Source organism: Camponotus vicinus, unplaced genomic scaffold (genome assembly GCF_025532165.1).
Source record: "Camponotus vicinus isolate PSW18456_S1 unplaced genomic scaffold, iyCamVici1.0 SCAF_8, whole genome shotgun sequence".
Classification (NCBI taxonomy): Eukaryota; Metazoa; Arthropoda; class Insecta; order Hymenoptera; family Formicidae; genus Camponotus; species Camponotus vicinus.
The window spans coordinates 18,618,255-18,633,784 of record NW_028141980.1 but is presented as its reverse complement, the minus strand read 5'-3'; the positions used below and the strand labels follow the sequence as shown (position 1 = coordinate 18,633,784).

Sequence of the window (15,530 nt, the reverse complement as noted above, 5' to 3'; positions counted from 1 at the left end):
CATTTTTTATTCTAAAATTTATATGATGCTAGAAAAAAATTACGTAATTATTTTAATTACTAGTATTCGTATTTTTATTTGTAACAAATCTAATTTTTGAAATTTTATGTCATTGGAAATGTGACAATTATAAATCATTCAGGAATCTGCGTTGAAAACTGTATCTAATGTCCAAATGACGTCACTAACTACTTATACTATGGCGAGCGATATACATATGTGGCATACAGTTCATATATATGAAATACATAATCAAATAATGTAGAGCTAGGCGCGATTCTTCGCATCGACCGATTCTACTTCGCTTGTGAGAAGCGGGAATATGAGACACGAGATTCCGATTGCACTATGTCGATCGTATTGAACCGCGTAGGACGGACTCTTCCAGCTCGCGCTCCTGCTGTCACCAACCCGAATCAAGTCCACGTAAACATCGCGCCCGCTTGACGCTTCGAAAAGCCCTGATTCCATACGTTATCGCGCTTATCACGCTTAACCGCAATTTCCGATAAATACCAGGATGTTCAAGAAATTCAAGGATAAATTAGCGGAGGAAATGAAGCAGTCGCCCGCCAGGTTACAGGCGAGCGTTCAACAACTGGCGCAGGTTGGCAGGTTTCGTTTGACGTTTTTTGACACAGTTTAAATATGATTGACAATCAAATGACTATCATTGACTTGACGTCGGTCTTTTTTTTATTGTTATATTTATAGGCTGTGGTATCACCAGCACTATCTAACAGCTCGATTCAGGAAGTGTCAGCGTCAAGTGACAATTTCAGCTTGACAGAAGATGGAGATGGTAAGCATATTTATGTTTGCATCTAAATCGCTTAATATTTGACAAAGTGTTTGAAGATTCGAAATGTTTGGAATATATAGGGTGAGTTATCAAAAACTGAATATTTAAATAATTTTCAACTTTGATACAATATATTTCAGACAGATATATAAGTGTTCTCTTTCTGTCCTCTTGGCGACATATCTTACATGCATTCTGGAGATTTAAATTAACACATGATATTTTATTTACAGAAACACCAAAGAATACTCCAGCAAAACATAGTTTCCAAAATGTTGACCTAATGTCACCATCCCCAAATCGTGTGGAGATCTCGAGAAGATCTTCGGTGAGCAGTGTCACTAGTGATGCGTCTTCGTTGTTTCCAATGTACGAGAGTCCTCCAAATCTATATCACTTACAGGTTTGTCTTGTTTTTTAATTATCTATTAGCAAATCGTTCATAATTTTTTGTTAAGACTAAAAGTTTTAATTTTACAGTCAGATATGGATCAATCGGCCAGCGAAGTAGATGATAATATTAGTCCTCATCTTGATAGAGTTACAAAGGATCAGTTATATTCCGCTTATCGAAAGGTACAAACAAAGTATCATAAATATCGTGGTAGATATACTGATCTAGCTGCTCATTATCGTGAATTGGACAGAGTAAAAAGCAGGCTGGAATCTGTATTAGTTGAAACACAGGATAAAGTTCTAAGGAGAATAACTGACCTAAAAGAACAATGTCAATTAGAACAACAAGCAAAAGCTCATTTGGAAGAGGCATTGAGAAATGATATAGAAGAGAAGGATCACGTTATAAATACATTAAATACAAAAATAAAATTATTACAAGCAAGCGGACCAAGTTTAGACAATTCAGTATCAGAAGAAGGAAAGGAAAATTCTAAAGACAATCTAATTGATCTGACCAATGAGCCGTCTAATGGGGATGAGAATAACGCTCTGTCAGCAGAAAATGCTCAGTTAAAGGATAAGTTAAAAAAATTGGAAAATCTTGTTTTAAAATATAAGGATTCCTTGAAGCGTAATAAGGAAAAGTTTACTGAAGTGATGAAGGAGAAGAGTACTTTGGAAAACGATTATACGGCACTAACAAATTCCACTGCCGAGAAAATAAGTGCAATGGAAGCTGAATTGAGTACAGCACATACTAAGATTGAGAAACTGACGGAACAAGTGAATATTCTGCACAAACGCGAGGAGGAATCGGCAATTTCCTTAGCCGAGAATAAACTTTCGGTTCACAGGGAACTCGAAGAAAAGGAAGAACAGATCAAACAATTACAAATCGACCTGAAACACACGATTGAAGATAGAGAGAATTTAAACGAAATTATAGTGAAATATAAAACTGAATTAGGTAAATTGAAATCTTCGCATACTACAACTACAGATAAGGATACGACGGCGCATGAGACTAAGGAAAAGGCGGCTGTAAAACATCGCGATGAAATCGATCATAGCGAAGAAACGAGAGCAGGAAAAGATGAGAATATGTTGGAGGAATTAACGCTTCATTTGAAGGAAAAGGGAATGGAATGGCAATGTAAATTAGAGGAACTGGAGAAACAAAATGTCGAGTATAGACATGACAAAGAAGCGTTACACGCCCAACTGACAGCTTATAAAGAAACATATTTGGAATTAAAGGATGAATACAATGCGCAAAAAATTATCATGGAAGAGAAACAGAAAGATGCTGATGCGACAATCGAGAAACTTCAGGCTACGGTACAAAGCGTCGACAAGGAATTGGAAAACATTAGGAATGCATTAATTGACAGGGATCAGGTGTGCGAAAATTATAATAAAAAGATACAGCAGTACACAGCTATGCTCGAAAAGACTAAACATAAATTGACGGAACAAGAGATACAGATAAAGTCTCTTAAAGACAAATTGGAAGACAAAACGGAACTCTCGGAGATGCAGAAGGAATTGGACAATAAAAAGTCAGAATTGAGTGCAGTACAAAATGAGCTCGAATTTTGCAAATCCACGATCGACGATCTTAAAAATAAAGTCCAAGCGGATAATTCGGCTTTAAGTTTATTGAAAAAAGAGAGGAGCGATTTGATAAATCGTCTTGTTTATTATAACGATTGTATGCAGCGTTTAAAGCAAGATTGCATAAATGTTAAAAGTGTTGTAAAGGAAGAATTCTTAAATCAAAAAGCCGAAATATCGAATCTGAACGTGATTCTTGCTATGTCTTTTGTAAAACTTGAAGAAGAAAACGTGACACTCAAATCCGAAGTGAATAATTTGCACTCGAAAATAAAAAATATGGAACAATTCACATCTAAAGAAGTAGAACTGCAATCGGAATTGGCACAAGTTGTAAATCTCAAATCCATGTTGGAAGCGGAACTGAAACAAACTAATGAACAATTGAAAGAAATGACTTTGAAAAGTGATCAGTATGACGAGCTGAAAGTAATGAATAGTAAATTGACAGTCGAAATTGATAATCTTACTTTTAAAATACATGATTTGGAAGAGGCCTCGCATAATTTGACGGAATCGCAACAAGAAGTCAAGGTTTTGCAGGAACGATTAAGAGTGTTAGAAAACCTCGAGTCTGTAAATCACGCATTATCGATAGAAATTGATGATTTAAGAGAGAAGCACACACAAGCCAGTCATATCTTTAAAGAAGTGGACGAATTAAATGTCAAGTTACACGAAGCGACCGATATTATTAATTCATTGAAGTCGGAAAGCTGCGATAAGGATGCTCTTCGAGAGGAATTGCACACTTCGAAATTGGAAATTGCTCGTTTAAAGGAGGACCTGGTCGAGAAGGAAGGTGAAATAAAGAAACGCGATGAGAAATTGACGAACGAGGAAGAGCATATTGCGCTTTTACAATCGACGTGCGATGCTCATGCACAGAAAATCGAAGAATCTCTTAGGGATTATCAAAGTTTGAAGGCGGAATATCAAGCAGCGAGTGAAAATCACGTAAAAGAAACTGCTGAATTAATGAAAAATAATAAAGAATTGCAAGAAACGACAAATGTTAAGCTTGTACAATTAAAAAAGATGAAAATGCTCAAAGAACGACAAAGTAAAACGATCGAGGAGATGAACGCTGAACTTGACGACCTGAAAAGTAAATACGCAAAATTATCCAATATGCTGGAAACTTCTGAAAAACAAATAGAATCGCTGAAATTGGAAAATGCTCAGCTCGCGAAGATTACTTTGGAGAATAAGGATTTGAAGGATAAACATAACGATCTTTTGAATCGCAATCAAAAGCTATGCGAAAATGAGGAGGATCTGAAGCAAAAAATCGAAGATTACGAGAGGGATATTGAAGAATTAGGGAAAACAACACAAAGTTGTATGGAATCGTATAAATCTCAATTAAATAATCAGAACAAGGAAACGGAACGTCTGAACGATGAATTAACAGTCGTTAATACGCAACTTGAATATAAAAAGACGGAATTAAATTCATTAAGTGAAAGATTGACGATGAGTGAGAGAGAATTGCAAGAAGTTAAAGAAAAACTTGATGAACGGAACAACGAATTGCATGATGAAGTTTCCAAATTGGATGCAGCTGTAACAAGTAGTAATATTTTGAAAGAAAAGAACGAACAACTTCTTGTGGAATTAAAATCATTGAGAGATGAAATTGCAAGAATTAAGGACATAGAAGATAAAAACATAGAGCTCAAATCGGAACTCAACGATTTCATCCAAAAGAATTCGGACACAGAGGCGATACGTTTGGAATATAATAAATTGATCGCCGAGCAGGCAGCCTTAAAAGATAAAATGATCGAATTAGAGGATTTAAAGTCTTGTAACATAGAGTTAAAAACCAATTTAAATAATTTACAATCAAAAATATCTAGTTTGAACGACCTACGCACAGAAAATAACAGATTGCAGTCAGAATTGGATGCTTTGCAATCCGAAAAGAATTCGTCGACGGAATTGGGCGCCTTGAAAAACTTATTGACAGAGAAAGATGCGGAGATAAGATTATTAGAAGACAAAAATTCCAATATGTTGCAGGAGATTGGAAACTTAAGACAGTTTTCGTTGGAAATCGACGAAAAAAGAAAGGAAGTCGAGACGCTGAAAAATTTCATCGCACCGTTGGAAGGAAAGGTCGTTAGCCTACAGTCAGAAATTAATTCTCTCGCTCGAATGAACGATACATTGCGAGAAGAATTAGAAATCGCTCGTAATGATACAAAGTGCCAGCTCGATAATGACAAATTGCGTGAAGAGAATAAGAGATTAGAGGCGCAGCTCGACGAAGCGTTGATAACATTCCAAGCGAAAGAGACGCAGATGACATTGATGAATAGTGAATTGAAAGCCCAAACCAATCAATTAAAAGGAGATTTAAAGACTAACGAAGAAGAACAAGGAATGAGGCTGAAGCAACTGGTGAAAGAGTTCCAAGCTCAGTTACACGATAAAGAAGAGGAGCTCCAAGCCGCGTTGGAGAAACGTTTTGGTAAAATATGTTTTATTTAAAAAAATATATACATGTGTATAAAATGAAACAATCTTGAAATATTTTTTTCGAGATATATAACGCATAAATATTTAATTTTTATAGATCGCCAACAGAATTACGAGTCGAATGTTGTGCAACAGTATAAAGAACAACTAAAAGATTGTCAAATAGAATTGACAGAGAAGTCAGAGCAACTTGAGAGCCTTGTTCTGGAGAAGAAAGATGCGGAGACGGAAAAGGGGAAGGATATCGATCGCTTGATGGAAACGATCGCACAGATTAAGAAGGAACATAGCAACGAAATAAAAGAAATAGAGAAAAAATGGAAAGCTATTGTCCAACAGAAGATAGATAATCTGCAAGGTAAACACGAGGAGGAATTAAACGAACTTACGAAGGAATGGCAGAATGAAAGAAAGGTAAGTTCACACAATCCTGAATTAAAATATAATTTGATTTAGCGCGCTTGTTAGAACTGAATGTGCATATTTTCCAAATGAGATTATTCGTTCATGCACGTTTTCACGTATATGTATTCTTTTAAATTTAATTTTTTAATTTGCGTTTATATGTGTTCGCATTATTTTCAGCTTGATGTACAAACCGAAGCAGCTTCCGAGGTAAAGCTTATTACATTTTATTTCTTTTTTTCTTTAACACCTAGAGCTATTGCTTTTTTTTCTACATGTATAGCAATTAAAATATGAATTTAGATTAAATTAAAACTTTGCACAGGAATTAGAGAGCACATCGCGCGTGGCGATGGCCGCGATACAAACGAGCACCGGTTCAATTCATACACTGCAACAGACTTTGACATCTCAAAGACGAGAGATTGCAGAGCTCAGGAAGCTAGTAAAACTCCGGCACGATACGTTGGAGGATTCGACAGAAATTGAATATCTTAGAAATATTCTATTTGAATACATGATGGGAAGGGAGACCATGGTACTTGCCAGAGTGATCGCCGCTGTTGTAAAGTTTGACCAAGAACAAACCACAAAAATACTTAAAAAAGAAGAGGACAAACTGACTCTGGTAAGCACAACTATGTCTTGTACATAGCATAACATAATATGACTGACGCATCTACAATTTTTTTTTCAGTTTGGCTCACTTGGTCTTTCATAGTCCGAAATGTACTTTTCTATATAGAGATGCACAATGTTCCATAATTGATGCGATTTCTATATTTCTATAGGCCATTAATAATAACGTGGACAGCTTCGGTCTGATATATAAAGAGGAAAGCAAGAGAATTGTACAAAATAGTTGAAATATCTACTCTTATAATTTTTTATAAATATTAATTTAACAGAATGTTATATTATACGCGAGCGAGATAAAGCTTATACGATATTATACAAATATAGATGATTTATAAAATGTGTCCTTACTTTTCTAGTCTTTATTGCATAAAGTATATATCATATTATATACTTTATATGATATATAAAGTATATATCATATTTGCTATAGATATTCGTGGTGGAAGAGTATACACTTTTACGATAAATACTTTATACATTAAGGACTTAGAGCAATATGTTGTAAGTATAATTGAACTATTTTAAGGAAAGAGAATAATGTGTACATATACATAGTATATAATTGATAATATATATATTCATATAACGAATACTGTGTATTTCAAATAGTAACAGTTTATTATCACTAACAATCTGCGTTGACATTAATGACATAAGAAATATACATATGTACATGTATGTAATGGCGTACATTTACAGTTTTCGATGCATTTACGAAGATATCTGACATGCCATTTATATTGTTTCATTTTTTGATAAACAAAAAGCGGTCAAATCACAATTAATTAAATGAAAAGTCATGTTTTTTTTTAAGTATTGCAGAAAAGTGGATCGCTGATTACGAGTGCAGCAAACATTAAAATTTTGATTGTTTAATCGTGTCGGATGGAATCGTGTAAAAAGAACGCTTTTTCTAGTTATTGTAAATGCGAAAGAAATATTTATTTCACGTCTTCTAAATTTTGTAGACGTGAATCAAAGAAGTCTTTTCTGTGAGAAAGTGGCACATGTTTCTGCCTCAAAAAAATCTTTTCATTTCCATAAGCTGTATATATACGTTTTCCTTCCTCTCCCAAGAGAGATCTTAAAGCTCTGTTTCTAATTAATGTTTTCTCAAAAAATTCTTGTCCCCCTTTAACATACTCTGCTCCTAGATTACACAAGGCTTCATCGTCCTTCTTGTCAAGATAATAACTTCGATAATCTTTGATTCCAAACCACGATATCGCACCCAATATGGTGAAACTCGAGTAAAGTATACGACACAGTACCACATTCTGGCCACGCAATTTGAATTTGTATGTTATAGCGTTATAAAGTGTCCACAATATTGCTATAATCAGAGCTAGAAGGTATGAATTGAAATATGGCTCCTCCGCCTGAATTCGCAGAATCTCGCACGCTATCGCGAATTTTTGCGCACTCTCCGAGAGTATCGCCCCATTCAACAAGCTTTGTGCGTCTTGTCGTGTCCAGTCTATCGGCTGCTCCTTAACTTGCATGTTCTTGTAGAGTTGTTCTATCGTATTGGTAAAATTGGCAGGAATTCCCAATATCGCTCCATACTTGTTATTGAGTGTCCCAGCATGAAATAAATCAAGACCAAACACACTGAAGGGCTGTATAACATTCCTAATGTCATCGGATAGTTTTAAATCGTTCATTACTTCCTGGATTCTCTGCTTTATTTTAAAACCTAACGGGATTTCTTTGCCCATTCTATATGTTTGGGAAAAGTAAATAAAAAATAAATTAAATTAGATTCAGATTCAGAGTGAATCTCAGTAACTTTTGCTACTTACTGATAATACGTGGCTACTATAAATCTGTATTTACTTAAAAAGATAGTATGTGGCATGAGAACTGCGTAATATCCAACAGCAGTTGCTGTTACACCCAAGATTAAGTTTCTATACTTAAATGAAAATATACTCATTTTGCTACGAGGCTCTGAAAATGAAATTATTTCTGAATATGACATTTGTTAGTATAATATTATAATAAATATATATATTAAATGCTGCCTATCTCTATCTTTTGCAAGTGGCCCAAGTCAATTTTGGAAAATTATTTTAAAATTTTCTTTTATTGTACTGTATCTTCTGTATCTCACTTAAATCAGCTGTTCTTCCAAATTTGACTTGGTCATCAAAATCAATGGCTCCTAGTATTTTTGCGATACTTACGTTAACAAATTTGGTATAAAAATTAATAACAAAAAATGTATTTTAAAAATATATTTTTTTCTCTTTTATAGGTATATACAATACTCGATGAAAATTCTCACATAGCATGCCTAACTTAACCTGACACATACCATATCTAATCGGACGCTAACCTAAAGGTGCATTCGGAAATCTACTCGTGGGATAGAATAGCATTCAATTGACCAATCAGAATAAAAGAAGGAAATATTTATTTGTCTTGATTGGTCGATCAAAAGCTATTTGGTCCCACATGTAGGATTTTTGAACGCATCCTAAACTGAGTTGTTTTGGAGTTTGGAGCAATTCGAACTTGTTAGTTTTAAACATGACGGAGGCGGGTGTAGAAGATATTTTCGTCCGGATAGAACGGGCGTTTCCAGTGCTTAGCGAAAAGCTATTGCATGTAATATTTACTACAATATATATTGCTAATATTACAAGTTTGCATTTTTCTAACTGAATTATATTTTACGATATTGATGATTGACAATCCGTGAAACTATACTCTTGATACGCCAATATATATTAATATATATAATTTAATTTATACATTATATAATATTATACATTAATTTAATAATATTATACATTAATTTAATAATATATATTATTATATATTATGCTTTCTTGAGACATTTACTTGAAAAACAAATTAGTAATATAGTTTATTTTTAATCGGAATAATTCGGTGATTATTTTTTATTTCCAAAAATAATTGTTCTTGTTTTCTTCAGACTAAGGAAGAATGCACAGAGGAGGAGTTTGCGAACCTTGCGGAGGATGTGCGAGTTTTGAAGCTGTCACAATTTGTCGAGGATATTGTTATCCATCATATAGAACAATACATTCGTTGGCATGTAGCACCAGCGTTCTGGGAAAAGTTTGAGAATACAGAGGACAGTAAACGAGGATTTGAATTGTTCAAGTCCGCGGTAGATGACCTGTACAGCAATCTCACCGAGTTTCTACCTCTTTTGAAAAAATTGGAATATTTAAGACAGAACCAGGATGTGGTTACGGATCCATCAAGTGTCGAGAATGATATAGAAGCACGATTCAAGCTCATTGTGAGAGCAACATTGTTGAGTCAATTACCTCTGCATCATGAATGTATTATAGAACATTTCTATAAAATCGCCTTTAATGTATTTTGCAATTCGGATAATTCGTCGCCAGGTAAATGTCAAGATTTATCTTAATTCATTTTATTCATTTTTCCAAAATGTATGATATTACAGAAATGTATGTATTCAAAGCAGATGTATCGGTTAATGAGATCCAATGCATTGGATGTGCTCAGGAAGTCGAGAACTGTCAATGCCAAATGATAGTTTACATATTTCACGAGACAAACAGAAAACTAATCGAGCTGAAATTATTGGAGAGACTCGTAGGAAATGTACTCACATCGTTAATTCATATTCGTATCGAGAATCACGTGATTCAAACATGCGACAAAACATTTGATGTGTCTCAATTGATTCCATTAGAAAATGTATGTGAATTTTTAAAACTATTATTATACATTAATGATAACTATGTATATTGATGTTGTATTTTTATAGTGGCTGGAAACTGTCGTCATGAGTTGGCTGATAAGAATTTATTCCGGTGGCTTTTCAAAAACAGTAACACTTAGTGATGAAATTCGTAATGCCATAAATAAATTTAAACAAAAATTATCTCATTTTCTATATGAAACATACACCAAGATAAGAATCAATCATCTCTTTAATATAATAATAGGTATGTATGTATTTAGGTATATAATAATGGGTATGTATTTATATGTATACATCTAAAATATAATAATTATAAAATTATATAATAATTTGTATTTACATGCTATATTTTTCTTCAGAATATCCCGAGTCACAACCCGCGGTGGATGATCTTCGAATTTGCCTCGAAAGAACCGATCAACGGAAAGTCTTAATTAAGAATTTGCAAGAAGCGATCAAAACGAGGCTCCTACATCCTGGCGTGAACACCCCGGATATAGTGACGGCTTACATTGCCGCGATCAAAGCGCTCAAGCATCTCGATTCGACGGGAGTTCTTTTGGAAGCTGTAACGGAACCTATCAAGTGAGTTCTCTGCATCTTGTCGCACAATATATGATTTTCGCCTATCGATTTGTCAAATATGTTTATTTCTTCAGGAGTTATTTGAGGAGCAGAGAAGATACCGTACGTTCTGTTGTTAATAGCCTGCTCGACGATTCGCCAAGCGAATTAGCCGACGAATTGGTAAAGGGCGAGTGTCTGCAACTGGACGACGGTTCAGCGGATGACGAGACCGAGGATTGGGAAAAATGGATGCCGGATCCAGTCGATGCTGATCCCTGTAAATCGCGAGATTTTACTAGCGACGTTTTAAAACAGCCTGCATTATGTTGGCTGGCTTTGCTCATAGTTCAGTTTTAAATATATAGGATTTATTTCTTTTCAGCTAAATCAACGCAGCGCAAGGTGTCCGACATAATCTCTACGTTAGTGAACGTCTACGGCAGTCAGGATTTATTTGTCAACGAGTATCGAACATTGCTGGCAGACAGATTGTTATCGCAACTCAACTATCATACCGAACGTGAGATACGTCACTTAGAATTGTTGAAGAGACGGTTCGGAGAGAATCAGTTGCATTACTGCGAAGTTATGCTGAAAGACGTTTACGACTCGAAAAGAATAGACGGTAATATCCACTCCGATACCAGTTACAATCTGCAGAGGGAACTCTTTCCCACTTCCGCGCTCATATTGTCGGCACAATTCTGGCCGCCGTTCAAAGAAGACTGGAAGCTGAAATTACCGAATATCGTACAGAATCAATTGAATAAGTACGTGAAGGCGTTTGAGGCCTTGAAGGGAAATAGGACGCTCTGTTGGAAGCCTCATTTAGGAAATGTGAGTCTAGAAATTGAATTGAAAGATAGAAAATTGGACATAAATGTTACGCCGGTACACGCAACAATTATCTTGCATTTTCAAGATAAAAGTAAGTACAATGGACGATTATTATTGTAAACATAATCATATAGTGAGAATATTACCAATTAAAGTTGATTTATAGGTGAATGGGCTTTGCAAGATTTGGCGGAAGTGATACACGCTCCAGCAACTGTTTTACGACGTAAGATGACATTCTGGGTATCGCAAGGCCTGTTAAAAGAAACTTCCAATGATGTATACGTTTTGCAAGAAGAAAGTACATCCAAGAATCGCTTATCAACGGACATTGTCGAGGAGGAGGAAACCGAAAGCGTCATGGCTTCGGCCAGCGATCAAAGAGAAGAGGAACTGCAAGTGTTTTGGTCGTATATCGTTGGGATGTTGACGAATCTAGATTCGATGCCAATAGAAAGGATTCATCAGATGTTGAAAATGTTTGCGTCTCAAGGACCCGGCGCCGTGGAATGCGGTTTACCGGAATTGAGGCAATTTCTAGATAGGAAAGTCAGGGAACATCAACTACTGCTCTCCGGTAGTTTCTATCGATTACCAAAATCATAAATTTGTTGTCTCATTATTTCATTCTCGACGTTTCGATACACGATTGAGACGACATTTGTATAGTAATGATAGAAAAACATAATTTGTGATATTACGTTAAGAGCGATATCTGGTTTCTTATTACCACAGAAAAATATTTTTCTTGATAGAGAAATAAAGTTTATATAATACAAGTTTATAATACATAAATACTCCAACATATTGGAGTATTTATATATATACATATTTATACATAAAATGTTAATTTACCGACTTTCTTAATAAATAATTAGCATACATGTATACATTTTCGATGAAATAGAAGACTTGTGTGTTCAGCTCAGTTCCTTTGATCCTTCAAAAATCAAAAAGAGGTTATCGAGTATTGAAAAAATATTTTTATTGCCGTTCATCATAGTATTTTATACATGTTTCCGTATAAACTATTTTATTTGCACTTTTATTGCAAACTATAAATTTTCTTTCGTAAGTAGCATACAGTATAGTATGATTCACACATAATCAGATCTTTCCGAGATTTCAGAAAACAGATTAGCTTCTCATTGTCACTTATACAATAATATTGCCACATATATTCTGCACATATCTCAACATTAAAATAAAATATGAAACTAAAAAATTATCATATAATAAATTTCGGCAAAAAAAACTATATATAACTATAGAATAATAAATGTAAATTCGCATGCTATATAAGATCTAACAAGATTGCTTGCACATATATATTTCCTTATATAACTTATCTGTATACATATTTATAAATATGATAACAGGATATAAATAAATTATCCCGAGATTTACTTTTGCGATGATAATAGAAATAATATCGAGGGAAACATTTTTTTAAATAATAAAATGATATCTATACGTATATATGCAATTTACATGATTGAGAAATTATATCGTAGTACAAGTGTATAAACTTTTTTTCCAATAAATGTAAAAATTAAAATAAATTTACTCTTTAGGGTTAAATAATAATTGTAATATATATATATATGCAATATATATACATTACAATTTCGTTTAACGCAAAAGTAAACCACAGTCGTATTTATTCATATCATCCAGATGTTTAACTGAGTGTCAGTGCATATGTATAATACATTATGTATACATGTGTAATAATTTATGTTCTTACGCGCATACATATATTAAACAGCATATACATAAAGAGTATACATATCTGTTTTTGTATATAATCCATCGCGAAATGCGCAAGTAATTTGCTCCTTCTAATAAAGGACAATAATATTCAAAACACTTCATTAAATCAATTATTTACGTACAATAATAAAATATATATTTATATATATATATATATCGGATATTTACGTTGTGAACTTAAGTAGATTTCAGATCACTCTTAATGTGTAGCTGTATGTGTGTATGTATGCTTTTTCAGCATTTATATATATATACACAGAGGTACCAAGCTATTGGTATCTAAAAGGGACTCTTCGGATAAAAATTCAAAAATATCTGTCGAGAAAGAACGAGTATAACATTTGACACATGGATGACTATACATAGGATTTATAAACGTGTGCAACTCTGTTGAGAAATCGTTCTTAGTCGTTACATGTACAATATGGCAGACCTAAAAATGGTGCAACTAATACACAACGATAAAGTCGATATTAAGTAAATCACTCTCTCACGCAAACACTCTTGCACCTGTGGAGATTACATACATATTTGTTTATTCGTATGATTATAATATCTTGTAAATAATTTTGCAACGTAACGACAAATCGATATCTCGTTTGTTTATGTTTCGTCGATAGTATCAATATGTATGTACATATATACACATATATATATGTATATAAATATATATGTGTACATATATATGCAAATACATTCGTATTCAATGATTCTACGATTCGAAAATTAGAAATTCTCGCAACATTTTCTTCAAACATTTGTAATTTTATTCCATAAAAATTTTGGCAACACTCGAAAAACGTCCCGAAGAGGACGTCTTGTTCTTATGGTCATCAAAGTATTGCACAATTGACGTTTTTAAAATATTTTCCGCGATTAGCACTTCTCTTTAATACTTTTGGCTGAAACAATATATACATGTAGCTCTCGTACATCCGCATCCGATGACGGATCTTTAAAGCCTTCTCTTCGGGATATTCGCAATTCTAGATGCAGGTATCTTAATAGATTCTTTTCGCAGTTTGTCACGAAAAAGATTCTTAGAAAAAATTCACCTTTAAACTTTATTTGTGGCTAACTTTATCCTATCATTCTCTTTCCCTTTGTATATGTATTGAGAAAGTAAATTTTGATTGCACATTTCTAATGCTATTACGTAAATTACGTAATAAACGTACGATATTAACAAAGCTTTAAAAAAAAAATCAGTAACATGACTCTACTTGATCGCACTACGTTAATATTATATATATAAGGCACATTTATATAAGAGAGTTGTACAGAATTTCGAGTTTTTTTTTTGACATGATGCGTCACACGAGAAAAGAGGAAGACACAGAATATCATTTGCAATTTTCTTCAGCGGAGTTTCCGATCCATTTGGAGCTTCACGCGTTTTCTTTTTTTCCGCGCGACACCTTCTTAGCGATTAATTCTAAAAAAAACGCGCGTGTGTGTTATATCTCATCGTGTTTAAGTTGTATTAATATTGTCACATTCTCGCGCTGTCACATCTCCGATGACGAAGTATGCCAGCGTAGGAGTCGTAAGTACTAGGGAAAGCGCGAAAACATTTCGTTTCGCCGTCGCGAGAAGAGAGAGAAAATAAAATACTCCAGATATCGTACGCTACGATAATATAATTTCCCTTCCCTCGAAGGGAAAAATTAAAATATCTGGCAAAATATATTGTCTTTGTAATAAAAACTACCGCTAATTACTACTGTTGCACCGAAATTGCGCGTACTTGACTCGCGTCCGAAACGAGTCCGGAATAAACGAGTCCCGCGTTTACTCGCCCAAAAATAATATGTTAATTGTACACATTTGAATATCTAATATATTATGCAAGTGCACTTTATAACGCTAATGTTTTGCAAAATGAATTATATATTATATGAATATATTATATATATTATATATGCGTTCGTCGTGCGTTCGTCGTACGATGACGAGAAATGGCTCGGAATCCAATCGACGATTCCAATCGCCGGAAGAGAAACTACATTTCTGAACATTAAGAGGATACAGGATGATGGATAAGCTTGACGAACAGGGCTGGTGACGCGGACGGACGGCGAAGGTGGTCGGCTGGTTGGTGAACCGATCGAACGCGGGATGCTGTTCCAGAGTCCAGGTGTTAGCACGGGGCGAGTGGATATCCATTGTTAGCACTCCAAGCCTACAGGCCACGGGCAACCACGGGTTAACAAGAAAGAAAAGAAAAAACAGTTTGTTAGTAATCTGATTATGACTCTGACCGACGTTAACATTAAGTGTCTAGCTCGCCAGCTGAGAGAA

The 15,530-nt window shown here is 34.4% G+C and overlaps 4 protein-coding genes across 13 annotated transcripts in view; 2 read left to right on the top strand and 2 right to left on the bottom strand.

Moving 5' to 3' along the window:
• Window positions 1–198: 198 nt before the first annotated feature.
• On the top strand, window positions 199–6,933 carry LOC145975506 (uncharacterized). Of its 3 annotated transcripts, XM_083106024.1 has the most exons (8): window positions 200–607; window positions 715–802; window positions 1,036–1,205; window positions 1,283–5,291; window positions 5,397–5,713; window positions 5,885–5,914; window positions 6,030–6,332; window positions 6,402–6,933. In XM_083106024.1, exons 1-8 carry the CDS (start codon window positions 521–523, stop codon window positions 6,423–6,425), a joined length of 5,028 nt encoding a protein of 1,675 aa, XP_082962150.1. In that variant the 5' UTR covers window positions 200–520; the 3' UTR covers window positions 6,426–6,933. The 3 variants fall into 3 exon arrangements, with proteins under 3 accessions (XP_082962151.1, XP_082962150.1, XP_082962152.1); XM_083106025.1 differs by lacking the exon at window positions 5,885–5,914 and having other exon boundaries at window positions 199–607; XM_083106026.1 differs by lacking the exon at window positions 200–607 and having other exon boundaries at window positions 753–883.
• A 9-nt stretch (window positions 6,934–6,942) lies between these two features.
• On the bottom strand, window positions 6,943–8,724 carry LOC145975516 (transmembrane protein 177). 2 transcript variants are annotated; one of them, XM_083106056.1, is made up of 3 exons: window positions 8,530–8,724; window positions 8,146–8,293; window positions 6,943–8,062 (listed from the first exon to the last, which is right to left on the bottom strand). In XM_083106056.1, the coding sequence occupies exons 2-3, from the start codon at window positions 8,277–8,279 to the stop codon at window positions 7,285–7,287; spliced, it is 912 nt and encodes a 303-aa protein (XP_082962182.1). In that variant the 5' UTR covers window positions 8,280–8,293; window positions 8,530–8,724; the 3' UTR covers window positions 6,943–7,284. The 2 variants fall into 2 exon arrangements, with proteins under 2 accessions (XP_082962182.1, XP_082962183.1); XM_083106057.1 differs by lacking the exon at window positions 8,530–8,724 and having other exon boundaries at window positions 8,180–8,298.
• Window positions 8,725–8,802: 78 nt separating this feature from the next.
• On the top strand, window positions 8,803–14,840 carry Morula (anaphase promoting complex subunit morula). 3 transcript variants are annotated; one of them, XM_083106040.1, is made up of 8 exons: window positions 8,803–8,953; window positions 9,285–9,726; window positions 9,810–10,045; window positions 10,116–10,296; window positions 10,412–10,637; window positions 10,712–10,896; window positions 11,002–11,547; window positions 11,623–14,840. In XM_083106040.1, exons 1-8 carry the CDS (start codon window positions 8,876–8,878, stop codon window positions 12,060–12,062), a joined length of 2,334 nt encoding a protein of 777 aa, XP_082962166.1. In that variant the 5' UTR covers window positions 8,803–8,875; the 3' UTR covers window positions 12,063–14,840. The 3 variants fall into 3 exon arrangements, with proteins under 3 accessions (XP_082962166.1, XP_082962165.1, XP_082962164.1); XM_083106039.1 differs by having other exon boundaries at window positions 9,807–10,045; XM_083106038.1 differs by having other exon boundaries at window positions 9,789–10,045.
• The window catches only part of How (protein held out wings), a 42,867-nt gene continuing 39,761 nt past the window's right edge, over window positions 12,425–15,530 (bottom strand). For all 5 annotated transcript variants that reach the window (XM_083106055.1, XM_083106051.1, XM_083106053.1 and 2 more), the window contains one exon: window positions 12,425–15,411. The gene's annotated coding sequence lies outside the window, so the exon portion shown is untranslated. The remainder of the gene's footprint in view (window positions 15,412–15,530) is intronic.

What these genes read in the sequence shown, in the direction of transcription:
- LOC145975516 (XM_083106056.1), bottom strand. Translation starts at nt 8,279, where the DNA reads ATGAGTATATTTTCATTTAAGTATAGAAACTTAATCTTGGGTGTAACA. An exon ending in ATAGTAGCCACGTATTATCA is followed by an intron (nt 8,063 to 8,145) that starts GTAAGTAGCAAA and finishes CCAAACATATAG; the next exon opens with AATGGGCAAAGAAATCCCGT.
- LOC145975506 (XM_083106024.1), top strand. Translation starts at nt 521, where the DNA reads ATGTTCAAGAAATTCAAGGATAAATTAGCGGAGGAAATGAAGCAGTCG. An exon ending in CAAATCTATATCACTTACAG is followed by an intron (nt 1,206 to 1,282) that starts GTTTGTCTTGTT and finishes TTAATTTTACAG; the next exon opens with TCAGATATGGATCAATCGGC. An exon ending in CGCGTTGGAGAAACGTTTTG is followed by an intron (nt 5,292 to 5,396) that starts GTAAAATATGTT and finishes TAATTTTTATAG; the next exon opens with ATCGCCAACAGAATTACGAG.
- Morula (XM_083106038.1), top strand. Translation starts at nt 8,876, where the DNA reads ATGACGGAGGCGGGTGTAGAAGATATTTTCGTCCGGATAGAACGGGCG. An exon ending in TTCGGATAATTCGTCGCCAG is followed by an intron (nt 9,727 to 9,788) that starts GTAAATGTCAAG and finishes ATGATATTACAG; the next exon opens with AAATGTATGTATTCAAAGCA. An exon ending in GCTGTAACGGAACCTATCAA is followed by an intron (nt 10,638 to 10,711) that starts GTGAGTTCTCTG and finishes TTATTTCTTCAG; the next exon opens with GAGTTATTTGAGGAGCAGAG.